Below are 25,251 nucleotides of genomic sequence, written 5' to 3'. Positions count from 1 at the left end.
ATAATTATTTCTAATCAATACTTCGCCCACCTCCCTTACTAAATCAGCTGAAATACATGTTATTAAACACAGAGTAAAGTTACATCACTGGATCTTCCTCTTGCAGTGCCTACAGGTCCACTGCCCCTGCTTTGACTCTCTCTTTCTCTCCTTTAATCACATGATCTCTGAGTCTGCAAGTCACGACAAAATGATTTCACACGATAACATTAGCTATTAGCAGTAGCTTGGTACCAAATACATGGAGGGCATGCTTGTAACTTATCGGCATAAAAAAAAAAACAGAATTATGTATCGTTCTGTACCACCTGACAGGACACTTGAACTTCTGTGAGATGTTGACATTTTCCCATTCATGACTCTCCGTGGCTTCTGTAGTTGTAATAATGCGCTCAAGTGGTGAGGTTCTAGTAGAGCACTACTCAGTTGCTTGCATTACATTAGCGCACCACTAGGATCTTACACACTGGAGCTTTAAGGTTTGTCGACACTAGTAGTCGAAGTTCCTTTTAAAGCACAGCAGGTTATGTTATTAGTATTTTTATATTAGTATACCTACATTCAATGAAGAGACAAAGAAAAGAGGGGGTGGGAGCTCTTGTTTGGGTAAAACAGAGGGAGGGTGAAGGAGGAAATAGAGAGGGGTACTTGCGTTCTTGTGTGTATGTGTGTGTGCATGTGTGAAGGAGAAACTAGAATATTTAGAAACTGCTCAGTCATACTTTGTTGTGCAAAGGCTTGTTTTATTTTATTTGTGTTGCTTTTTGGTATGAAAAATGCTTTATAAATAAAATCTGATTTAATTTATACATAATTTAAGAAATTACAAATTACAAGGATTTTTTTATGTTCAACTAATCAGATGAATATTTTTCTAATCACTTTATTTATGGTTTGTTTAGTGAAATGTAAATATTGAGATGCCAAGAGCTAAAACTAACAGCATTTATTTGTCTTGACACATTTTTATCATCAACAGTAATCATGACATTGAGCTGGTTTTGTTTTGGTAAATATGACTTAACTTCAAAACAAACATCTTCACTAACTACTGCCAGATGTTCTTTTTCTCGTGTGTCTTGTATACAAGCAAATAAGAACGCGGCAAAGCTGGACATATCAAAGCCTCCTTCCTCCCTCCAAATGATCCAGTAGCTTTCCACGCGGCGAGTCCTGCTGCTAGCTTGATGAGCCGTTGTGGGCTTTGTGGATGCTGACTTTCTTGCGCGTGTTGTCGGTGCAACGCTCCAGGATGAGCTCTGGACTGGGTCTGGGTGGGACTACGGGAGCATCCTTCTTCGGTTCGCTCTCGGAGCCGGAGCCAGACATCTCAGGAATGTTATCTGTCGGTCAGAAACAAATGATGAGAAGAAAAGTTCAGCTCTCGTCTTTTCAGATATAACTTCCCCTAGAGACGGCTGTCTTCTTCGTTACCCTGGTTCTTCCTCTCCCTCAGAGGCGACTTTGCAGACGAGTTCTTGGAGTTCCTGAGCGGCGTGGCGAGGCGGCTGCCCTTCTGCTGCAGGTATCGGCGGCTGTTCCTGCGGTATGCGTCCTGACTAAGTAGCTGGCGAGATTTGTTGTGGATGCTTTTGGCGTTTCTGATGGTGGATCTGAGACAGAAGGACACACACTGACGTTTATCAGGAAACAAGCGGTGGAAAAAAGTTGCAGACCTTAATCTACGCTATTACGATCTGGAAATTTGATTTTGAGCCAACTGTTGGGTCTGCAAACACGAAGCTTCTTTTATTGTATTTTATTTGAGTTTAGTGGCATAGATATATCAGCTTGAAGAAAAAAAAAAACTGCTTTTCAGAATTAATAATAATAATAATAATAACTGCCGTGTTTCTGCTCTGCTTGTCAGCATTATTAATAAGTCATTGAATTTAAGCAGATGATTAATTCAACTTGTCCAAATACAAGACCTGGAAAATAGAAAATATGTGTTAAAAAGATCTGAGCGGGACCAGTAGTAATGTTTTTCAAATTTCTTCCTTCAGACAGAATCACCCCAACACCCTAAGCTTAACACACAACATTAAAGGGGTAGTTCACCCAAAAATGTGTTTTTTGAGCTTTAAACAACACAGTGTTACTTAACTGTGATGAAAACCACATATACTGTTGATAAAATTTGTATTTTTAAATTTTTTTAATGGGATTTTGTGGGTAAAAAAATGGCTAACACTAACCCTCTACAGGGTAAAAGCAGGTTATGTTTTTTTGTGACATAAAGAGGTTATCTACATCACGAAAAAAATTTAAAAACCCCACAGCCCCTCCCTCCAGATGTAGATAGGCGGTCCTCGCCTTGCAGACATAGAAAACCACGCCCACCAACACATATGAAAAGATGAAAATAAAATGAACTTATCTGGTGTAGATTTGCTAGTTTCAGACTTCAATTCTTTCACAGAGTTTCTGATTAAATATTCCTGTAATGGGACGGATTTGTGCTTTTGAGGGGTGTGAAAGTAATACCAGACTTTATTCTTTACCTGCTGATCCTCATCTGGTAACAGACAGCAGCTCAAACTGAAGCAGCGGCAACATCCAGCAGCACTTCCTGTAGCTGCCACAACCTGCCGCGAGTCTTCACAGCTTTCCAGAGCTGCTGACAGGCCAGTGTAACAGTGCTAACGGCTCAGACTGATATGGTTCAGGATCACCTTGTTCATGTGTAGCTGAGAAGATTTAGGAGGGGAAAAGTCTTCCACCTCAAAGACCGCTCTGTGGTGTAGCTGCTTTGGTAATCTTGCTTTGCATCTTGCTAGTGAGCTGAGCTGCTGTCTGTCAATCATTTCTGCCTGTGTATCCCGGCCTGCCTACTTGTTTTTAGGGCTGTGTATCTTCACTGGTCTCACAATTCATTTCGATTACAGTTATGATTATCTTGTCAATGATTCAAATAGATTTAACGATACAACACAATGCATCATTATGTGTTGCTTCCTCAATTTGCTTTATCATTGCACATTGCTGAATTATCAATAAATACAAACAGATAATTATGAACTCCCTGTTTATTTATAATTATTTCAGAAATCAATCTGAATGTCCTGATATTGAGAAACATCATAAACATGTAAACAATGACGATATTTTCAACTTCATTATTGAAGTTTATTGTTCCGTTGCCAGAAAATCAAGAAACATAATTACTATACTGTAACATTCTGTTCTCAAAAATGGTCCTCTAGTAGTGAGATTTTGTTGCAGTAAAGCAGTGTGTTTTGTCCCTCCAGTCTTTCCTTAGTTCAAACAGAAAATGGAACTTAATAAGATGTTTTTCATGTTCCCTTTTAGGGCCAGAAAACATTTTCATGTAAGTATTCTAGTCAATTTGTTATTGAACACAGAGATTATTGTTGAGGTAAACATTTGTTAATGGACAAAGTTGTTGTAACCCCTTTAGTTTGCGCCTGCTAATCACTAGCTTGCTAATGGTATTTTCCATAGACGTTAGCCTTAAGTTAACATTGTTTTTTAATACATTTTCATGTGTAATCTTACGTTATTTCCCTGAGACAATGGAAGTATTACCAGTGAGATACTGATGTATTTTCTGTTTGCTTAGTTTTGAAGTTTTCCAAAATAAAGGTTTCAAAACTGATTCAGCCTTGGATCTAACGAGCTGTTGCAGCAGATTAGATCACGCCACACACTCAAGTGGCGGCAAACTATACATTACATCATTATAATTATTAAGTTTTGTTGCTGCATTGATGCAGAATTGACCATGTTCACATCACAATGCATTGTAGAGACGATTAAATTTACCACCCCTAATAATTTTTATTTCTACTACACAGCAGTCTCTCTTATAGTAGTTTAGTTGACATTTCTATTTTTCCTCATGGATCATCTTCAGCCTCCAGATGCAGCTCAAACACTCAGGGGAAAGTCTGATAGAAGCTGCTCGTATTTTCTGCCAACTCCCTCCTGATTTTTAAGGCTTCACCAAACACTGAGGCAGCTTTATACTTTTATCTAAAGAAACTTATGGTGGAATTCAATCTATTTTTTTGTATAACTTGGGTGTTTCTGTTGGTGTCTTAGCCATTATTGACTTCCTGCCAGTTCAGGTAATGTCATGCACATCTGGCTCAGACACCATGAAAAACTATTAGATTACTAGGGAAAACAGAAAATTCCGCCTGATATGAGCAAATTCAACAATTTTCCACATTCCAGAAACCACGGGGCTCTTTATTGATGAAGGGAAAACCGGATGACTGTCAGAGAACACCAGCTGCAGTCCCCAAGGGCCACTGCCCTGCAGGTATAAGCTGTTTCCCTGCTGCGACACACCTTCTTCAAATAAAATGGATCTCCAACAGCTTCAGGTGTGTTGCAGCAGGGAAACATCCAATACTTGCAGGACAGTGGCCCTTGGGGACTAGAGTTGGAAAATACTGGATTCCTGTGGAGTGCAGCTCAGACAGGAGAACAAGCCGGAGCAGTGTCCTGATTGGTTCTGGAGAAATATGGCCACATCCAGCAAACCTAACTGTTTTTTCCACCTGAACAATCACAAAGTCGTCAAGTGTTGGTGCATTGTCAGCAAACTCATGACAATACCTTCTATTTAACTAAGAGACAAGCGGATCTTTCAGTGTGTCAACCCTAAAACCAGGTCAGACTGAATGAAACTCAACAAGCAGGACATGTTGGAGCAGATCTCATTTAGAAGTAGCCTGTTAATAATGCCAACAAGCAGCACTCATTATCCCCTAAAACACATTTTTATTATTATCTTGTTAAATCAGAAAAACTGTCACTTTCCAAGTTAATACAATACACTTCAATAAACAGATGAAAATGAAGGCCCAGAAGCAAACTGCATGACTGCATCTTATTTTTAACAATAACATATTGTTGAGATAAAACCAAAAAATAAATTAAAAGAATACCTGCGGGGTGGAGGTTTCTGTCCTCTTGGGTTCATCCTTCCTACTTCATCTTTCTTGCCAGCCTTCTGCAGGAATGTGGAGGGAAAATGACCCGTCTCCTCTCCTTTCCTGCAGAAAACATGACCAATAGACAGGATTAGGTTTAGAGGAGTCGAATATATGACCAACCTATTCTGAGTAAACAAGAATTCACAGATGAGTGACTCAGAAGTCCTGTTTCCACCAACAACCATATTTGCCTACTTTAAGTTTAAAATAGGGCTGGGAAATTATTAAAATTTTTAATCAGATTAATCACAGTTTACAAATTAATTAATTAATCAGGATTAATTACCATGCACAACTATGCCTGAAATTTGCCTGTTTTTACTGCATTGTATCAACAGAAGGAGCATTAACTGACCTTCCTTGGGTAAACGTAATTTGTCCAAGGGTCAGTAAATGCAGCATGTAACGTATTTCTATTTTGTTGTTCTGCATCATCAACAATACTTTGGGGTAAATATGTGACGTGTGAACCATGAACCACTAGTTTCCTCCTCAGCTGAACGATAAACAAACGCAACATGAAAGAAAAGCCATTAGTTGATCACCAACAGCCGTCTCGAACAACATGAGAGGAGAGGGAGGAAGCAGCTACTGCACAAACACAGAGAGCCTCTAGTTGAACACAAAGACTAAACTGTTGTCTGGGGATAATTTGGTTTTAAAGGGTCAATGTTTAAAATTTTCACAAGAAATTTCCTGCACCACCTTAGCTGCAAAACATTTTTTTTAAGTGTTTAGACACTCCTTTTTGTGAACATTTTTACAAATCATTTCTTTGGTAGCCTAATGTCAGGTAGTGGAGGTTAAATACATTATTTTAAGCACTTTAGAAAGGATCTAAGTTCATTTTAGTTTATTTTTAAGTTTATACGGAATTGTCTATTAATTTTGGTTTATCTCTTTAAAAAAAACAAAACAAAAAACAAAACAAAAAAAAAAAACATTGATAGGTGGAGGTTCTTGTGAAACTTCCACCTATCCATGCTACCCAAGTCATTAATTTTTGGAAGGCCGATACACAGCCAGACACGGTTCTGATAAGTTCTATGGAGAAAAATAAATTTAGGTCTGTGATCAAAATACTGTGAAAATCAATTTAATTTTTTTTTTTTTTTTTTTTATGAAGCACGGTTATCATGACAATGGAATAAACTATTCTTACAAAATCTACTCCAGTAATTCTTCTCTTTTTCAGTGAAAAATGTGGCTAACCCAGTCATGCATGGAAAAACACTTATACCATCAAATACCATGAAACCAGTATAATTTTGAGAAATATACCAGTTAATTTTGGTGATACACCCAGCACTGATCTATGGTCCCAGATGTGCCTCAGCAATGGAGAAGCTAATGATTAGCATTGTGAGGCCTGGTTGGAACCAGCAACTGCAGTTCCAGCTGAGTGACCAGCAGGGAGCAGCACTGAACTGTACAGTCTGCTGCTACATATACAAGTAGACAAGCTAACATAGCAGCTAATCCAAGTAGCTTCAGCACCAAACCAAAGCAAAGCAGCAAATGATTTAGTTTGTGGGTTGTCTGCTTCAGTACAATAGTTTCCAGCCTCTCCATCCAACTGTGGAGATTATCCATAATAAAATCAGCTGAGGAGGTTTTTTAGAAAACATTTTAGAAAATTTAGTTATAAAATGTTCTGTTAGCAGCTCATTTTTGTTTTGTGATGTTGGATGAACTAATTATTATCACAGAATTATTCTGACATTGAAGAAATCTGTCAAATATGAATGAATCTTAGGCATCGGAAGTGTACCCTCACCTCTCCCATTATTTTGTTGTACTCTATCTCATAATTACAAGGTTCAAATCCTAATTCTGATTTATTTTCTGTATTTATTGTGTAGAGATCATACCATACCTGACAACCCACCAACCATCCAGAAGCTTGTGAATGACCTCTACGGTTTCACCAATGTCTAGAGAAATCTCGTCCTCCTGTTCGGCCTTGTAGGCGTTGGTGGTGATATGCAGCTCTCCTGCAGGGACACAACAATTTAATACACACACACACACACACACACACATGCACACAAGGAAAGACACAATCATCCAGCCCACTCAACACTTGCCTTCATAGTCTGGTTCAGGCTCCTCTGCCTCCTCTGGTCCATTCAGAGGCTCTAGGTAGGATGCGGGAACCCAGCCATGTTTGGATTCACACTGGCAGAACCACCAACCTGAACACAGCAACAAAAACACACAGAGATGCACAGACTTATGCTAAAATCAGTTACATGAATCTGTTTATCTTCAAGTCAGAATTACAGTCTGAAAATTAAAAAACAAACGTTCATTTCTTTCACCACGGTGGCATCTATTATGTGCATTTCTAGAGCCGTCGCTGTCCAGCAGCTTCCCAAGGCCGAAAAGCCACTTCACAACTTTATATTCTGGGATGCTACGTTAAGTTGCAGCAGAGTTTCACTTTACACACCAAGTAAGTAGATATAAACACACTGGCCCACAGCACCGTGGCTGATTCAGCAAAGAAACACAGGGAGACATTATCGTAGGAAGAGAGAAAAAGGAAGAGAGAAAGAAACAGAGTAAGAGACAAGATGAGTCAAGATAAGACTGGCTGGAGAGATATCACAGTATAGGTTGGATGCAAGATTTTAATTAGCCGAATTAGCCATTGTTGGGGGAACATCACTGAGAAAATCCGCAAAAGTTCTGTAGTGCCTCTTAAATACATTTTTTTTTTTTGTTGTTGTTTTTTGCAGTAAAGGTATATGCACTTGCAGGTCCTTGCAGAAAAAGTGCTATAAAAATCATTTATAATTTTTTTCTGTTAATTCAGTTCAACTTGATTTGTATAGCACTAATTCATGACTTTTTTTAAATGCCTTGTTTGTTTTTCTTCTTCTATAAACTCATTTGACAGTTTTAAGGACTTGTAATCACCCTTTCAAATTTTTTTCCCTTCTCACCATTCTGATTTTTCTCCACAATTTCCACGAAGTCTCCAGTGTGCAGATTGAGTTCGTGTTTGGACGTCTTTTCGAAGTCAGCAATCACTCTGTAGGTGTCCAGGATGATGGGGCCAGAAATCTCTGAGGGGACAAATGCAGGAGTTACATTGAAAAGAGAAAAAACTGCAACATCTGTGTGATTCAAGTCACAAAAACTCTAGATTTACCCCCCAAAAGCCTTGTAGGTTTAAAAACCAACAACCAGAGAAAGGATTCTAAATACAAGAAATAGATGTTTGTGTGTACAGATGGAAAATATGAAGCTATATATGACATGAATATATGACATTAAAGTGACCCTACCAGAAGCGGTGCCTCTGGTTTTCTCTCTGGACACCACAAACGTCTCGTTTCTTTTCAATCTGAAGATGAACATTGACAATCAGCAAACGCGAACAAGCAGTTTACAGAGCATTTAGACATTTTTATTTCCTCTGGGAGCAGCCATGTTCATGTGATGCACTGACGTGTTTGGGGCAGGTGGGTTTTCGTCTTCTGGTCGGACCTTGAAAAACTGGGAAAGGTGTTTGCACCGGGAGATGTGAGGTGGCAGGTTGACAAGAAACTGGCAGTACTCAGCCAAGGTGGTTTTCCTGGAATGTCTTGATTTCTCGGTGTCCACCCATCTCGGAGCTGGGGACACAAATAAGCAGCTCCAGGTGAGAAACACACTTTTAATTAACATTGACAGGTTTCTTTTCATGTAGACATGGCAAAAATATTTTCATTTAAATAATAAAAAAAAGAATGCAGTGATTTCCAGATCCCATCAACCCATATTTTATTCCCAGTAGAAGATAAACAACATATCAGATGATGAAACTGAAAGTAGGATGAAACTGATGAAATTATGAGCTGATAGTGAATCTGATGGCAGCAGCACGTCTGAAAAAAGTAGTTCCAGGGTGATGTTCAGCATGGTGTAGCATCCCCTCTTCTTCGAACATCTGTCTGAAAACATCTGGGAAGCGAGGAGACCAGCTGCTGGAGTTTGAGGAGAGGAATGTAGTCCCATTCTGATCTGATGCAGGATTCTTGCTGCTCTACAGTCCTGGACCTTGGTTGCTGGATTTCTGCTTCCATGATGCTCCAGATGTTTTGTATTGGTGAAAGGTCTGAACTGCAGGCAGGCCAGTTCCGCAGCTGGACGCTTCTCCTGTGAAGCCATGCTTTTGTGATGGATGCATTGTCTTGCTGAAATCTGCAAGGCCTTTCCTGAAAGAGATGTTGCCTGGATGGGAGCAGATGTTGCTCTAAAACCTCCATGGACTTTTCAGCATTGATGGAGATTCACAGATGTGGAAGCTGCTCATGCCACAGGCACTAATGCAGCCCCATACCATCAGAGATGCAGGCTTTTCACTGGTCCACTGATAACAAACTGGATGCTCCCTCTCCTCTTTAGTCTGCAGGACACGCCGTCCATGCTTTCCAAAAACTAGTTCACATTTTCATCCAGGTTTCCAGTTTGCCTCAGACCATTTTAAATGAGCTTTGGTCCAGAGAAGACAGTGCTGTTTCTGGATCCTGTTCACATCTGGCTTCTTCTTTACATTATGGAGCTTTAACCTTCATTTGTGGATTTCAGGGTGAACTGTGTTCCCAGACAGTGGTTTCTGGAAGTCTTCCTGAGTCCATGCAGTGGTTTCCAGTAGAGAATCACATCTGCTTTTAATGCAGAAGATCACCAGCATCCATCCTTGTCCCATGCACACAGAGATTCTTCCGGATTCTCTAACTCAATTGATGATTTTCTACACTGTAGATGGTGGGATCTTCTCAGTCTGATGAACATTTTTCTGAAACTGTTCCACAATTTTTAGATCCAGATTGTCTCAGATTGGTGAACCTCTGTCCATCTTTACATCTGAGAGACTCTGCCTCTCTGAAATGATCCTTTTATACCCAGTCATGTTACTGACCTGTTGCCAGTTAACTTAATTGTCAAATGCTCCTCTAGTTGTTTTTTATACGTACCATTTACTTTTCCAGCCTTTTGTTGCCCCTAATCCAACTTTTTACAGATGTGTTTGTGTTTGTGCCATCAGATTCACTATCAGTCTCCGTTTCAGTATCTGATATGTTGTTTTAGTTGTACTGGGACTAAAATATGGCTTCATGAGATCTAGAAAGCTGCATTCTGTTTTAATCACATTTTACACAGTCACAACATTTTTAAAATTAGAGTTGAATGTAAATTAAAAGAATCAACTTATAAAAAACAGTTATTCAGAAATAATAATTGAGTCTTTGCAAATTTGGGGGTTTTAATGGAACCCCTACTAAGGACAAAAATCTTTGTAAAGTTAGTTTGAGCTTCTTCCTGCTCAAAGATAGAAAGTTGTGTCAGTACTGAAGTTTTGTTCTTGCTGCTTTCTCAATACTGCAACATGTCTTGTGTAATGAAGGTTTCACAAGGAGAATGTGTAAAGTTCTAGTTCAGTTTTCACCCAAAGTGGCTCAGAGAATTTAAACAGGAACAGAAAGACCACAATGAAGACTTTTATCTCAACGTTTCTATGACGACCAATGGCTGCCGGTAAAAAGTGAAACAGAACTTAAAGGGAAAATATCCACAAAATTACATTTGCACATTTTTATGTCACACTGAGTGACTTGTGTCACGTCTATATTTTGTTTCAGATACAGGACAATTTCTTCACAGACATCCAACAAATTGATTAAGGAATGTGTTAGAAAAAGTGTTTTAATTGAGACCAGCTCAATATTAAAAAAAGTGCTACACTCTACAAAATGTATGGAATAAAATACGTTTGGCATTATTAGCACTTAGTCTTTCCTTACCTTTTTTGAGTATGTTTTTTTTTTTTTACAGGATTGTCGAATTTCATGCTTGAGCGTGACACTTTCCATGGGTCTCACATCCAATTTGCCGCAGCAAAAATACATTTACCATCCACTTTATCAGGTCCACCTTTTAGTACTGGGTTGGACACATTTTTTCTCCAGAACTCGCTTAATTTTTGGTGTGATACATGGAACCAGGTAGTGGAAACCTTCCTCAGAGGTTTTGCTCCATATCGACATGACAGTCTCACACAGTTGCTGCAGGTTTGTCGGCTGCATCCATGATAAGAATCTCCCGTTTCACCACATCCCAAAGCTGCTCTACTGGACTGAGACCTGGTGGCTGTGGAGACCGTTGGAGTGCAGTGAACTCATTGTCATGTTTTAGAAAGCAGGTGGAGATGATCTGAGCTTTGTGACATGGTGCATTATCCTGCTGGAAATAGCATCAGAAGATGCTACACTGTGGTCATAAAGGGACGGACATGGTCAGCAGCAATACTCAGGTAGGCTGGGGTGGTTAAACCAGGCCCCGTTGGTACTAAGGGGCCCAAAGTGGACCAAGAAAATATCCCCCACACCATTACACCAGCAGCAGCCTGAAGCATTGATCCAGGATGGATCCATGTTTTCATGATGTTTCCACCAAATTCTAAACTTAGCATCTGAATGTGGAGCTGAAATGGAGACTCATCAGACCTGCAACGTTTCTCCATCTTCTATTGTCCAGTTTTGGTGAGTCTCTGTGAACTGTAGCATCAATTTCCCGTCCTGGTTGCTAACCGGTAACACTCACTCACTCTGCAGGACCAAGTCTTGGTGGCTAACCATTAGCAGCTGCTGACTCTACAGGACTCAGTCCTGGTGGCTAACTGTCAGCACCAGCTCTTTCAACCTGGGAAGTGACCCAACTGCTACTGTTCTGGAGCTTGCATCTGCTCATTGCTTTTCATTTTAGAACATCAAATGAATAAATTAATAAACTGATTAATTTTAAAATGAATAATAAAATCCCTGCCTGGATATTTGACATGGCCTCAGTTTGTCAGGTGATGGTTAAAAAATATTAACTAATACAGCCCCTCGTCGAAAACTTTTAGTTGAGTTTTTATTCACTGCTGAAAATAGCTGTCTCATCCTATACAAAATTTTTTCGACAATACTGTTTTAGTGGGTCTTCTTAGCCAGCACAGTGGCATAAGCTACAGAACTTTTTCTCCCGCTGGTGTGACTTAATTTTTTTTAAGGCGATTGATTTTAGAAAGAAAAAGAAGAAGGTCCTCTCTATGACAGTTAGTGGTCAGAAGATCGGTCATATAAATATCTTGGTATTCATTACAGCAGTAAATTAAACTGGAAATGAAGAAGGCTCAGCCCAGACTTTTCTTTATCAGCTCTAAACTTTTAAATGTCTTATAAAGCCATTTTAGCCAGTGTTTTTCTTTTGTGCTGGAGCTACTTTGCTGGGCTGGCAGCATCTCTGAGGATAAGAAAAGATCAACAGGGCTGGGTCAGTGATAGGATTTTATAGCAAACACACTTTAGGTCACTGTAGTGGAAATTTGGGTCAAAACTGAGATCAGTGCTGCACTGTGAAGGCCATCCCATGCAGTGCCTCTAAGGCCTTAACCAGTGAGCGACTAGTTAGACTGAGAAGGTCTTTTATTCCTGCAGCTGTTACATATTTTAATTCACTTTGTTTCTTTGGCTTTTTATGATTTTACTGGTTTCTAGTAAAATTATTACTGTTGTGAAGTGATTGTGGTGTTTTGTGAATAGTGGCTAAATAATTTCTCCTTGTGGGATTATTAGTTATAAGAGTTTGGTAATGATGATGAACCTGAGGTTGCTGAAGAGGAGGAGAATGAATAAGAACTGGATCATGAAAATAGCAATGAAAGTTGAAACTGATGAGGAATCTCATTGTTTGCTCTGCTGCTATAAACTCACAAGTTATTTTAACAAAAACAAATTTGCATCGTGTAAATCTGGAAAAACATCTGTATGAGGTTGCCATGACTGTTACATATTTAGTTTTCTATGCAACATGCAAATGTTCTACTTCTGTTTACTGTTGTGTTATTTTTCTTTTTTATGCATGCATTTAACTATAGTGTTTGCTCAAGAGCTTAACGTTAACACCTGGTTGCATTTAATAGAAAAAGAGAAGTGGGTTCAGTTGCATGGGTTTGCTAATCGCAGGTGCTTCCTGAAAGATTACAGCATGCTGAAAACATCTATGTGTTTTTTTTTCTAGACTGTAACCGAACAGAATGGACATACAATAAAGCCCTCAGCAGCTGTTTAAATATCTGCAAAAACAGATCAAGTTAAGTTTTTTTTTTTTTATTACCTGGGAGGGAAGGGATGATTCTGTCCTTCCTTTCTATTTGACCAGACTCGATTGGAAACATCTCCTTCAGTTCTTTCTGTGACCAAAACAGAAAATATTTAAGACTTCAGGTTCGAACTCTGAAATTCTTCCTTCTTTAGCTGCAAAGGTGAGCCAAGTTTCTACATGTAGAGCAGAGGAACTCACGTGGAAAGTGTGGATTTCAGGATATGTCCTGTAGATGAGCTTCTCCGTGAGGTCGCTCCATTTCACCATCAGCATGTACACCTGCACATAAACTCAACATTTCAGCCACATCATACACAACACCATGAGCTGATTTCAATGCCTAAATCCATGAATAACACAGTTTAGATGTTGTTTAGATGTTAGCCTTACATAGTGCAGACTCGGAAAGAAGCGTTTCTCAAAGCCCAACAGCTCCACATGTCTGACATAGATCGCCTCCATGTTAAATCCAGCAGACGGACAGAGTCCAACTGAAGTGGAAACAGAAACAAGGCCTATATATTTACTGAACATGTGTGTGTCATCAACACACACTTTTAGTTCCTCTTTACAGGTCTTTGAAAGTCATAACTTCATCACAATGGAAAAGAGGGAGGAAATAGAAGTTGCTTTCATTTCTCAATTGCAACAAGAATAAATTCCAATAATAAATGTATTAATCTGTGGGTCTTGATCTGCTGCAGAACAAAGACACCAGTTTTGTGGAGGGAAAATAACTGAAGGATTGTCCTTCAAACAAATAAAGACTGAAAATTTGTGTCAGAGCCTAAATAAAGACCTCTGTAGATTCTCTGTCTCAGTTTTTAGAGAGAAGATACTTTCTCCTGCAAACCTTCAAAAGCAAGCCTTACTGGTTCAGCCTTTTCTAACTGGACTGTCATGAACTTTAACGTTTAACTTGCTAACTGAGTCCTGGAGAGTCTGGGATGTAAATCTTGGGGTTTTTCTACAGTCTGACCTTGAGATGAACTTGCTGGGATGTCCATGCCTGGGAAGACTGGAAGCTTTCTGTAATGTTTTCCACACGTTTTCATTCTCTTTGTAGAATGATGGACTCTGGATAGTATGGAGATAACCTTATAACCCCTCTTAGATCTTAAATAAAGGCATCTGGACTTATTACCAATTATTACAATTATCTGATTACTCCCAGTTATCAGGTTGGGTCATGTAACTGGAAAACCACCTTTGAACACATGAGATGGTCTCATGAATCACCTTCCTGCACCTGCTCCTGCAGTGCAGCTTTGACTCTCCTCAGGGGTTTCACAACCATTCCCACACTGGACAACATTCACACTGCAGGTCTTAATGCTCAAATCCGTTTGTTTTTTGTTTGTTTTTTTTTTTTTTTTTGCTTTGTTGTTCACATTATCATTTTAATTCAATCTTCAGCACACTGAAGTGTTACTGGTACGTGACCGTGAAGTGATGTGCATGTGCAGAGAAAGGCAATTTTACGAAGGTAAATATGGATGCTTCACCTGTTTGTGTACTTTGGGAGTAGTTGTCTGGTGGTTATGCTCAAAGATGAATTAAATGATTAGATATTGTACCACTTTCACCGGCACATAATTGTGCCGTTAATCTCAATTCAATGACATGTGACATAACCTTTCAGACTACGTTTCTTTCGACACAGATCGGATAGCTATCCAATCTAAGACCACATGAAAGCAGCCTGGATCATATCTAAAAAAAAAATCGGATTTGTCCTATTCATATTGGGGCGGGGGGGCTCTGTAAAGCTCTATTCACACTGAACTGCAGTGTGAATAGAGAGAGTCAGGTAGGTCGGTAAACAATGCACAGGTGACAACGACTTGAACGACCCACACAATGGTAAGGTGAGTAAAACAATGTGTCCTTAACCACCATTAATCTGTGAATGTTCCTTTAATGATAAGAAGTTGAAACTCCCCACTAACTGGCTAGAACTGAAAAAAACTTTCAAATGAGAGGCAGCTTCTTAAAAAAACCAGGAAACTGACATCCAGTTGCCTTTATTTTAGCTCTTTTGACTGTTTTTATAGATGAGCTCACATAGGTGATGATCAGTTAATCAGTGCATTGATTAGCAGGAGATGAAAAATTTAGTTTTTTCACACACTGCTTCTTAATTTAGGTTTAGCTTTTGTAAAATAAATAAATAGTGTGATTTCTCATGTGTTGACATATAATGCTGTTTCCTAAAAGTCATAGCAGTTAACGTTTTGTTGTCTTTTTAACTTCTGAAAAAACAGTGAACTCAAATGTGAAGAAATGCTGCAAGTGAGGAATTTCCCGCATTAATATTTCCCAAAAGCCCAAAAGGGGAAACACTGCTGAATTTACATTCTGAGTCCATCACAATAAAAAACTATTTTAGTTCTCGAGCAATGTGTGTGTGCTTTCTGCTAAACGTGTGATTTGCAAAGTTTTTGCAACAGAAAAAAGAGGAACATAAACAGAGCAAACATAATTACAAACTAACCCACATGGATGAACTTCCCCCACTCTGGCAACATACTGGGCAGCAAATACACAAATGTAAAAGTAAAAACATTCTTTTTCATTAAGTATCTAATAAAGATGTTTGATGAAAAAGTAAATAGGCATAATTTTCTACTTGAGGTCACAGCTGCAGTACAAGTAAGCATGATCAGTGTGTGACTGCACATATAAGATGTTTGGTCCATTTGTCTGGTTTTATTTCAACAAAAATTTGCATCTCAGACTTTAACACAGTTTTAAGTGATTTAGAATTTGTTGTAAATTTACGGGGTTAAGTGATTATATTTTAATGATATTTTCAGGACATGTTAAACAAGTGGGCCTAAGTAATGAACATTACGTCATCAATCACATATTCTCCAGTGTAATGGTTGTCAGGTTGTCAGCCGCAAAAGGTCTAACCGAGTGATAGCCAATAAAACGGCAATAAAAGTGCAACACTTCCGGCACTCATTGGAAATACAGGACCGAATCCCAGTTCTGTCAGAGCAACTTCGGTTCAATTAATCTCACTCTTCGATGTTTATAGTGTTACAGTGTGAAATAATCCTTTTTTAAAATACATTATAAATTAATTGGTTTTGATTTTGGCTTTTAACATAAAGCTTGTTCTTAAAGACTTCCTTAACTAATAAAATTTGAGATTTTTCTTATACATCTGTGTGAGCTTGTGTTATATAACAGGCAAGGGGTTCTTTAATACGTTAACATTTATAATATGTTTTAATAAAGTCAACATTTCACAGAAATGACCAGTATTTAAAGGTCCCATATTATGCAAAATTCACACTATGTGTCCATATAGTCTGTGTATGAGGCCCTAAAATGAGGAAATTCTGTCTTCTCTCTCACTTGCTTGCTCCACTTTTTAGTGAATGTGTGCTCAAATTTGGTGAGTCTGAAATCCTTCTCTTTGTGAACTCACAAAGGGAAATAACCATTTCCTAGTGGGGACTCCCCAGCTAGCTGAGCCTGCCCTCTAAAATCACAGAGGAGGCACCAGTCCAAGAGAGGGGCATGGACAGGCACCACTCATGAGCACGAAAAGGTTCCGACACAGAAACAGCCTGTACTCAGTGGAGCTCACTAGAGCCACTTTTGGAATAGCGGAAATTAAGGACCAAGGCTGAATATGGGGTAATAGACTTTGAAAACAATGTTGTTGGACCTTTCGTATGAAGTTGCTGAAAATATGTATGATATGAGACTTTTAACTAAAAAGATATTTCTAAAGAAAAATAGACAAAAAATAATATAAAAACTAAAAACAGTGATTATTATTCTACACTGATTTCATATACCAACTTGAAATTCTAAACTTCAAGCACCATGCATGGACTGACGTGACATCAAAACAAACAAAAGCAAACAGAAATACAAATAAAGACTGAACAAACATTTAAGTTTAATCAGTAACACACATCCATAACAACAGCTGTTGTTTACTGATACAATATTTACACTTTATTCATTAAAACCCACAAAACTGTGTCTAGTTTCACTCTTGGGGAAAAACTGGATGACTTTTTGCTACAACTGTGACAATGACCTAATTTTACACAATATCATGTGTGGCTAAAAGCTGAAATAGTGATCAGATAAATGAAACTCAGATAACAGAAACCACTTAATATGGTCCATGTTTTAACCCAGGAGTTTATATGAGCCACTACTTCCTCTTTTCTGCTGCCCATCACTTCTTTCAGCCTCGTAGAAGGAGGACTGTTGGACTTCTCCCCAGGTCATTTCATGGGTTATCCCCTCTGCCTGAGACAGGGAAAACACCTTGGCAGGGCAATAAATATATTTCCCTGCAACCCCGGGGAACCCACTGTGTATGTGTGGACTCTCTGGTACAGCTTTTTGGAGCACTAGAAGAACTTGACCTCCCCAGACTGAAAGAAAAAATGAACAGAGGATCCATCACCAAGTGTGAGTTTAGCTGAGCACAGGCAAGACAGTTTCTTGTCCTCTTTTTTTGGTGGTGTCTGCTGTGGTTGTGGCTGCTTCTGTTGCGGCTTCTGGACAATTTCCTGCACCATTTTTTCATTATCAGCCTTGAGCAAGCCATTTTCTTTTATATCTCTTTGAATCTAGTATTCATATAAATAAGTTTGTCTGCACTTCGTGCGTCTTCACCGTCTATCTAATGTTTAGAATAAGTCACCGGCATTTCCTAACCCTAACTGAAGAGGTGGAAACAGGGCCCCCAAAATCTCGCTAGTGGCCAAACATATATTTCATCCGTAGTAGTAAGAACTGCAATAGAGAATGGATGATAACAGTGAAGAGAGTTGAGCTTAACTAGGTCCTCAGTTCGAAACCGGACGGAAACAATCTTATCATTTTTCCCCTTGATTGATTCACAAATGTGGCCACAAACAAGACAGTACGCTGCATGGCCTAGTATGTGTTCAACACAGGAAAGCAAGTTAGGATTACATGCATGTCAGTTTCCGTAGTGTAGTGGTTATCACGTTCGCCTCACACGCGAAAGGTCCCCGGTTCGAAACCGGGCGGAAACAATTTATGCTTTTTTTTTTCTCCTCTGCGACTATCTGGTACGGTAAAGGTATACTTGATCGCATAAAGTTGTAAACCGCCTTCTATTCTAACTTAAACAAAAAATGTAGTGTTCACAACATTGCTGTGTACCAATTAACAGGCATTTAACTAACCGGATCGCTTTGTGGCCCACTTTGTACTGGGTTCCTAAACGCACCAATAACTAACGGTTTCCGTAGTGTAGCGGTTATCACCATAGATATCTACAATAAAGGCCCTAGATGTCTCAACCACGCTTTTGGCCAATGGAGTCGAATGTCCGTGCTGGCGGCCATCTTGCCACAATCAGCTTAGCTCACTCATAACGTTTTAATGGTGCATGCACTTTATAAATACCCATAACTTACTCAATTTTATAGTAATCTTTATGAATAATGATAATGAACAATTATGGCCAAAGATTCTAGAGCGGAGCTTTAACTGTGGACTTGAAGACGCTTTTATAATTTAAAAGACAAAAAAGCAAGTTTCACCAAACACATACCGTGCCGATATGTGAGTTATTACGTGTCTATGTTCATACGTGGCAGGTTTCCGTAGTGTAGTGGTTATCACGTTCGCCTAACACGCGAAAGGTCCCCGGTTCGAAACCGGGCGGAAACATATTTAAGTTTTATTTCCCTCCTTTAGTGGGTATGGCAAACGCACATTGGATCGCAAAAGATTTCAATTTCAATCTTTCAGACAGTTGCAAACCGCTTTCAATTTGAATTTATAACATTCCTGTCCTCCGTAGTCTACACACTTCGAAGTCTGCTTAACGTTTGTGAAATGAGACAGGCTACCTAGCCAACAAAAATTTCACATAGCATCAACACAGGACGCCAAGTGCTAATTTTCATCTGTAGTCCTGTTGGCCAGTTGTACAGTGGCACCCTATGTAAAATACAAAATGGTATAAACAATAGACGACAATAAAATACAACAGTAGTTTTAAAGCTGTGTTAGACCATTACAGAGTAGCAGCGGCATTAAATGAGACAAAGGGTTAAAGCTCAGTGAAATTAGTAAGCAAGCATACCCATCCCCCATGATCTGAGCGTGTTCATGTCAGACAGTCGATCAAGTCAGGTAATGGCTGCATTTACAAATGAATGGCGGCTAATTATAGGACGTTGAGTTGCTAATTTTAAACCACACAGTCTTTTGGTTGTCCTCTGGGCATGATAGCAGGAGTAAAAAACACTCTGGGTTTTCTAGTTTTAAATGTAGCACAATGACTATTTCAGATAATATTTATCTGCTTTCAGTGTTTAAGGTCATATATCCAAATGACAGAATTCAGCAAGTGTCCTACATGTATAGCAACAGATACAGTCCTCGTGCAGTATCCTATGTCCATATATCAACAGATATGGCACATATTGACCTCTCTGGTCAATTATGGAGAAATATCCCCTACACGTGCCAGGATTCTGGCCCTCTTCAGTGTCTTGACCTCAGATACTTCCAGACATGACCGCAGGTCATATCCAGAACTCCAGGACATCTTACTTGATGTTCAGGTGTTTATCCCAGTCATAAACTTCTCTCCTGCTCTTCCCTGCAGAGAACAGCTGATACTTGAACACTTGAACAGCTACATCCAAACTCTGGAGGATCACAACCCAGCACTTTCTGGTGAAATGTTCTTCACTGAGAAAAATAATGTTCACTGGACCCTGAAAACGGGTCTTGCCATGTTACAGCACTGGAATGACCAGGTAAATTGGGAATAAATTGGCTAAAATAAGCCACCTTAAACTTACCATCACTCCAGAGGAGAACACGGCTTTAAAGGAACTGGCAAAAAATAGAAACATCATTTTAAAACCAGCTGACAAAGGGAGTGGAGTACTGATTTTAGACAGAGATCAATATGTAAAAGAAGGCTTTAGACAATTTAATGATACACCTTTTACACTAAACTGAAAAGACCTATTTATATAGAAACTGTACCTATAATTGATAAAAATTATTAATAATTTATATTTAAAGAAATGTATTAATTAAAAACAGAAGAACTACTTGATGGGCTCCTCAGAGCCGAGGGCAAGACGCTTTTATATGCTGCCCAAGACTCCTAAGGACCCCTCCAAATGGCCGCTCACCTTTCAGGTCCCTCCTGGACGCCTCATCGTGTCCGACCGTAACAGTGAGACCTATTATACAGCTGAATATATTGACCACTAAATAAGATAAGATAAATTTAAACAAATTGAACTCCTAGAAGAAAAGGTATTTTATTCACAATTGACATTGACAGTCTGTATACAAACATAGACACAAAAGAAGGAATTGAAGCAGTTAAAAAGATTTTCCAGAAATACCCCAACAAAAAGAGACGTGATAAAGAGCTGCTACAGCTGCTGGAAGGGAACTTAACCAGAAGAGACTGAATTTAATGGTGAGTTCTACTTACAGGTGAAGGGAACAGCGATGGGGAAAAAGTTTGCCCCAGTTTATGCCAACATTTTTATGGCAGACTGGAAGACTTCAGCCCTAGAAAGCTGTGAAACAAAGCCTCACATTACTACGGGTTCCTCGATGACACCTGGAGAGCTCCCTGCGGTACTCGAAGCAGGACTTCAACCAGAAACACACATTCAGTAGATTTTCTAGACACAACAAAGGGAATAATTTCTCAGAGACCCTCAAACTGGAATTGAAAGTTTTTTTCAAACCCACTGACACTCATGCCCTTCTATAGAAAACCAGCTTCCATCCTAAACATACATTTGCTGACCTGGGAAAGTCTCTGCTGCAGAGATTCTGCAGAATCTGCACACAGTAGTCTGACTTTGCTCCTACCACTAAAGTGTTGTTTCGCTCTTTGTCCAGCAGAGGGTACTGTCGCTTCTTTCTTAGGAAATGCCTCAAGTCTTTCCTCCAGACCAGACCAATCAATGTTTCGTGGAGCTGTGGCCTTTCACAACAGGGCAGCAAATATCCCGCTTCAACCAATAGGGGCTTGGGCGGCAAAGTGCGCTCCCCCACACATGATCAAATGTGCTGCCATCTTCCAAATGGAGAAAAAAGCCTCTCCAGACTGGATCACCTATTCACCATCTACAGGTAACAGTTTTTGCTCCCCTTGCATGTTATTTGCATCAAAGAAAAAACAGTTCATTAGTGGTTTTTCTGACTGGAAACATCCCGAACGTGTGCATGACCACGAGAAAAGCTCAGAGCTAGCTTTTCTTCGGCGCTCATCAGCCACTGGGAGCGGGAATGGGAACTAAACTGGCGCAACAGCTGGAATGAGAGAAGCGGGAGGGGCTCAGGCGGGTTGTTGCTGCAGAGCAAACAAATAACGGTGAAACAAATAAATAAATAAGTGGGTACGGGCCTACGATATGATCTATCTGAGAAGAATAAATAGTAGTGATGTGCCAATCAATAGTGAAATATCTATTCATCCTTTAACAGCATTTATATAACTTTACTTTCAGGACAATAGGAACTATGTCTTCTTCTGGCAAATGTAGAAAAGGTGCAGCGTCGCGTCGCAGCAGCGCGGTTCATCCGCTGCTCAGTGATCAGTTCTACATACAGTGATGAGGGAGATATATTAAGCCCCACAGACAGCAACGATGCACAGTTTGATGTGTGTGTGAAGACAACAATCTTCATTAAACATCAGAGAATCTACCATAACACACAAGCAGAGGTGATGAGGTGAACTAAATAGGAAGAGGAGGCGGACAGGTGCAGCAAAGGTAGGGACAGACATTACTCTGAGTCCTTTGGCGCAGCAGGCAGGTAATATCAGGTACTATCAGAGGGAGAAAATGTAGAGCTGGTTGATCCTGTACAATGTCACTGCTTTTTGGGGAGGTGATTTACATCTGCCTGCTGCTAGACTGCTGGAAAGTCAGAATTCTGACTTTAATTCTGAGGACATTAGTGTCTGTGTCATTGTGGGAGAGCAGAAGAGAAATTACAAAGATAATGATTTTCTTTGAGATTTGGTCTTTCTCAGAAGACCAAATATACTTGTTTGAGAAGCAAAAGGTGGGTAAAACATATTTACCAGTTTGTGATTTTTGTACATTAAAAAGTGTGAAGCAACGTTTCTGATTAGGCTAGCTTGCATGCTATCATAAGCTAAACATTAGCGAATGGCAGACGGCAGACCCGTTTGTCGGCTAATGACAATATGACCAGTGCCAGCTCTGGGCATAGGCTATCTAGGTGGTTGCCTAGGTCGCCATCTGTTGGAAGAGGCGCCAAATTGTTGTAAAAAAAAATATATATATATATATATATATATATATATTCTGTGATGATGACCTCCTCGCCTGACCTGCTGCTCCTACTGCTGCGGGCTGGCAGGTGAGAGTGGAGGGAGGGGAGCAGCGCATCCAGGTTCGTAATGATAATACTGATGGACGACTTCGCCTTGTCGTATGTTGCCAACAAGAAAATCATTAAAAAAAACTTTTATAATGAAAAGACAATCCAAGCCGTCAGGTGCTGCTTACAGAAAACTTAGGAAGGAGGAAAACCGAGCCCAAAGTAGAGGTATGTCGGAGTTACTGAACAATAAGGCAGCGTGTGTTAACTTTTCATTTTGACATCAACAGTGGGCTAACGCTAGCTAACATAGATGCTATTGCACCGTAACAACAATATCTGAACAACATAACAATTCAAGTGCCACCAATATTATGAAAAAAAAAAAACAAAAAAACATGAAGGGCATAATGTCAAAATGACAAAGGTTTGATACGACGTAAACATTTTCTAATTGTATTTGCAAAGCAGTATTTATGCAACTGTTTGTTTATTGTAAGGGTAGGGTACTGCTATTTAATGTTAGTGCTATAAAATTTAAAGTAATGTGTTAAATTTGTCCAGAACATTTTTGCAGCCACAACAACACCTGTAGAAGCTGCTAGAGAGGAATGTAGGTTAATTCAACAAAGAGTAATGACTGCAGTACTATTACGTTTTATAATATTTTTTATCCAACAATTATTAAATAATATTTGGATTTGTATGATCTAAATGAAGAACACTGAATGCACAATGTAGAAATGTCAGGTGATTAAATACAGACAGGCTGCCTGTCTGTGTCTCACTGAGTGGCTGGAAGGACATGCGGGAATTATTTCAATAACTAAACCACTCTGTGTTACAACTTACATATGAAACATGCTTCAAAAATGCTTAATGGGTGGGTGCTTGATTAATTTTTTTGTTTTACACAGTGGCATTATTGTGTTTTGTTTATTGTAATTGTAGCAGTTTTTATAGTTTAATGTGTGTTTTTTTTATTGCACCGTTTTACATTGTTTTTGGATTCGCACCAGTGCCATTTCTTGCCCTGGACTTTTGCACTAAATGTTATTTATTTTTAACTAAATGTTATTTATTTTGTGCTATTTATTATTTTTGTAGTGGTTTGTTTAGTTTAGAGTGTTTCAGCGTGACTTTGTTTTGATTGTTAATAAAGAGACAAGAATTTGTACATTATTTATAAAATGTGTGTGGCTGAGTTATGCAGCTTCAGTTTAGGTAAGAATTTTGCCGCGTAGGATGGGGAGCAAACCTCCTGTTTGGCCTAGGGCATCTGCCGGCCTAGGACCGGCCCTGTATATGACAACCACGTTGTTATGCCTTCACTGTTTGTCTTCAAACAATGCGGACTCCGCTGGTAACTGGTTAACAGTTTATTTCTGCTTACACCGAACGTACAACTCATTGTTTACATACCTAACTCACATCAGCCAACCTGAAGTGCATGATATCACATTACTGTAACGGTCTGTGGTTAGAGTATGTGATAGGAATCCCTGCCTAAATATGCTGGTGGTATGTTTTTGTGAATTGAATTATACTTTATTGCACACACTCTATTATAAAATAAAGTGAATAAATGAATGAACTTACAAGACCTTATGAACGAGCCTAAAGTGGGGCAGAACTGCTGCTGGCCTTTTTCTGATGTGTCAAATCGTAGTTCAATGTAACATTAAATGGGATTATTTAGATTTGCAATACTGAGCAGGTTGTTATGTATCAAGGTGCTCTAGACTTATTCATTTTAGATTTGTGCACCATGTAGTTGGAAAATTACAAAGTAATTATTTTAGAATTGTTCCTCTTGTGGTGAAAGTATAACCATGACAAAATATCGGCCTAGTTTTCTTCTTTGTATGATATTTCTGGAATTTTATATCATAATTACTATTACGGCACACCACAGGACTTTTCTTTGGGGAGGTGGGCCATTCACAAGTTTGTATATGGAAATATAAGGATACAGATTAAGCCACTCTAAGTTTTAAATAATTCATATATCAAGTTATACAACCATGTGCACTTTCAGAAATATTTCAAAAGGAAAACAAAAGTACATGCGTGTGTGTAAAAAAACTTGGATTCAATTAAAAATGCTCAATCATCTCTTTATAAGTTTAAAACTAGCCAGTTTTGTGATAAATTTAATTTGAAAGATTTCCAACTTATTAATATTGAGGTCACAGAGAGGTGGATGGTTTTCTTATCCAACAACAAGCCCTTTTGGTCAAAATGTTAATCACAATTATTTAAATCAATATTTTGATATTAATTATTTATCACAATTATATTTTCACTGTATGTGACCCCTTAGTGCACCTACTGTCCCACTGAATCACTCTCTGCTGACTCTTCTGAATGAAAAGTTGCAGAGGAGTACTCAAAAGAGTGGTTGAGAGAAGCAGCACAATCATGTTGCTGAGCACTGACAGCAATGTTGTCCTCTTTTTTAACACTCTGACTTTACTATTAGGGAGTGCTGGTTGTGCATGATGTAGGAAGATTTTAATTAATTTACAGGTCTTTCACGCCTTCAGCTTTAGTTAAGGTGGCTGCCTTGACCATAAAGTGCTTTGGGAAACACTGTTAGTAATCAGTATTTACAATGCTTCTTCCTGTGCAGGTTGAACTTGACAAGGTTGTCAACACGAGTAATGCACACAGGATCAGACCAAGAAGTGGTGGTGCTGTGTCAAGGCAGCCAGTTGTGATGTACTTATTCCCAGAACTCCATGATGCTGAGGATCGACAAAAACCTATCTCTAAGGAGGAAGTCACTTTG

At 39.1% G+C, this 25,251-nt stretch overlaps 1 protein-coding gene and 2 non-coding genes across 3 annotated transcripts; 2 read left to right on the top strand and 1 right to left on the bottom strand.

Moving 5' to 3' along the window:
• Positions 1 to 648: 648 nt before the first annotated feature.
• Positions 649 to 13,597, bottom strand: ncf1 (neutrophil cytosolic factor 1). Its single transcript, XM_042009092.1, has 11 exons — positions 13,497 to 13,597; positions 13,305 to 13,385; positions 13,119 to 13,194; positions 8,425 to 8,590; positions 8,261 to 8,319; positions 7,916 to 8,038; positions 7,055 to 7,162; positions 6,844 to 6,961; positions 4,920 to 5,027; positions 1,435 to 1,613; positions 649 to 1,343 (listed from the first exon to the last, which is right to left on the bottom strand). The coding sequence occupies exons 1-11, from the start codon at positions 13,566 to 13,568 to the stop codon at positions 1,180 to 1,182; spliced, it is 1,254 nt and encodes a 417-aa protein (XP_041865026.1). The 5' UTR covers positions 13,569 to 13,597; the 3' UTR covers positions 649 to 1,179.
• Positions 13,598 to 18,072: 4,475 nt separating this feature from the next.
• On the top strand, positions 18,073 to 18,145 carry trnav-cac. Its single transcript has one exon. It is a non-coding gene; the product is annotated as a tRNA-Val (tRNA).
• A 570-nt stretch (positions 18,146 to 18,715) lies between these two features.
• Positions 18,716 to 18,788, top strand: trnav-aac. Its single transcript has one exon. It is a non-coding gene; the product is annotated as a tRNA-Val (tRNA).
• The last annotated feature ends 6,463 nt before the right edge of the window (positions 18,789 to 25,251 follow it).

This window comes from Melanotaenia boesemani, chromosome 15 (assembly GCF_017639745.1).
Source record: "Melanotaenia boesemani isolate fMelBoe1 chromosome 15, fMelBoe1.pri, whole genome shotgun sequence".
Taxonomy (NCBI): Eukaryota; Metazoa; Chordata; class Actinopteri; order Atheriniformes; family Melanotaeniidae; genus Melanotaenia; species Melanotaenia boesemani.
The sequence above is the reverse complement of the archived record's forward strand: the minus strand, read 5'-3'. Positions and strand labels throughout refer to the sequence as shown.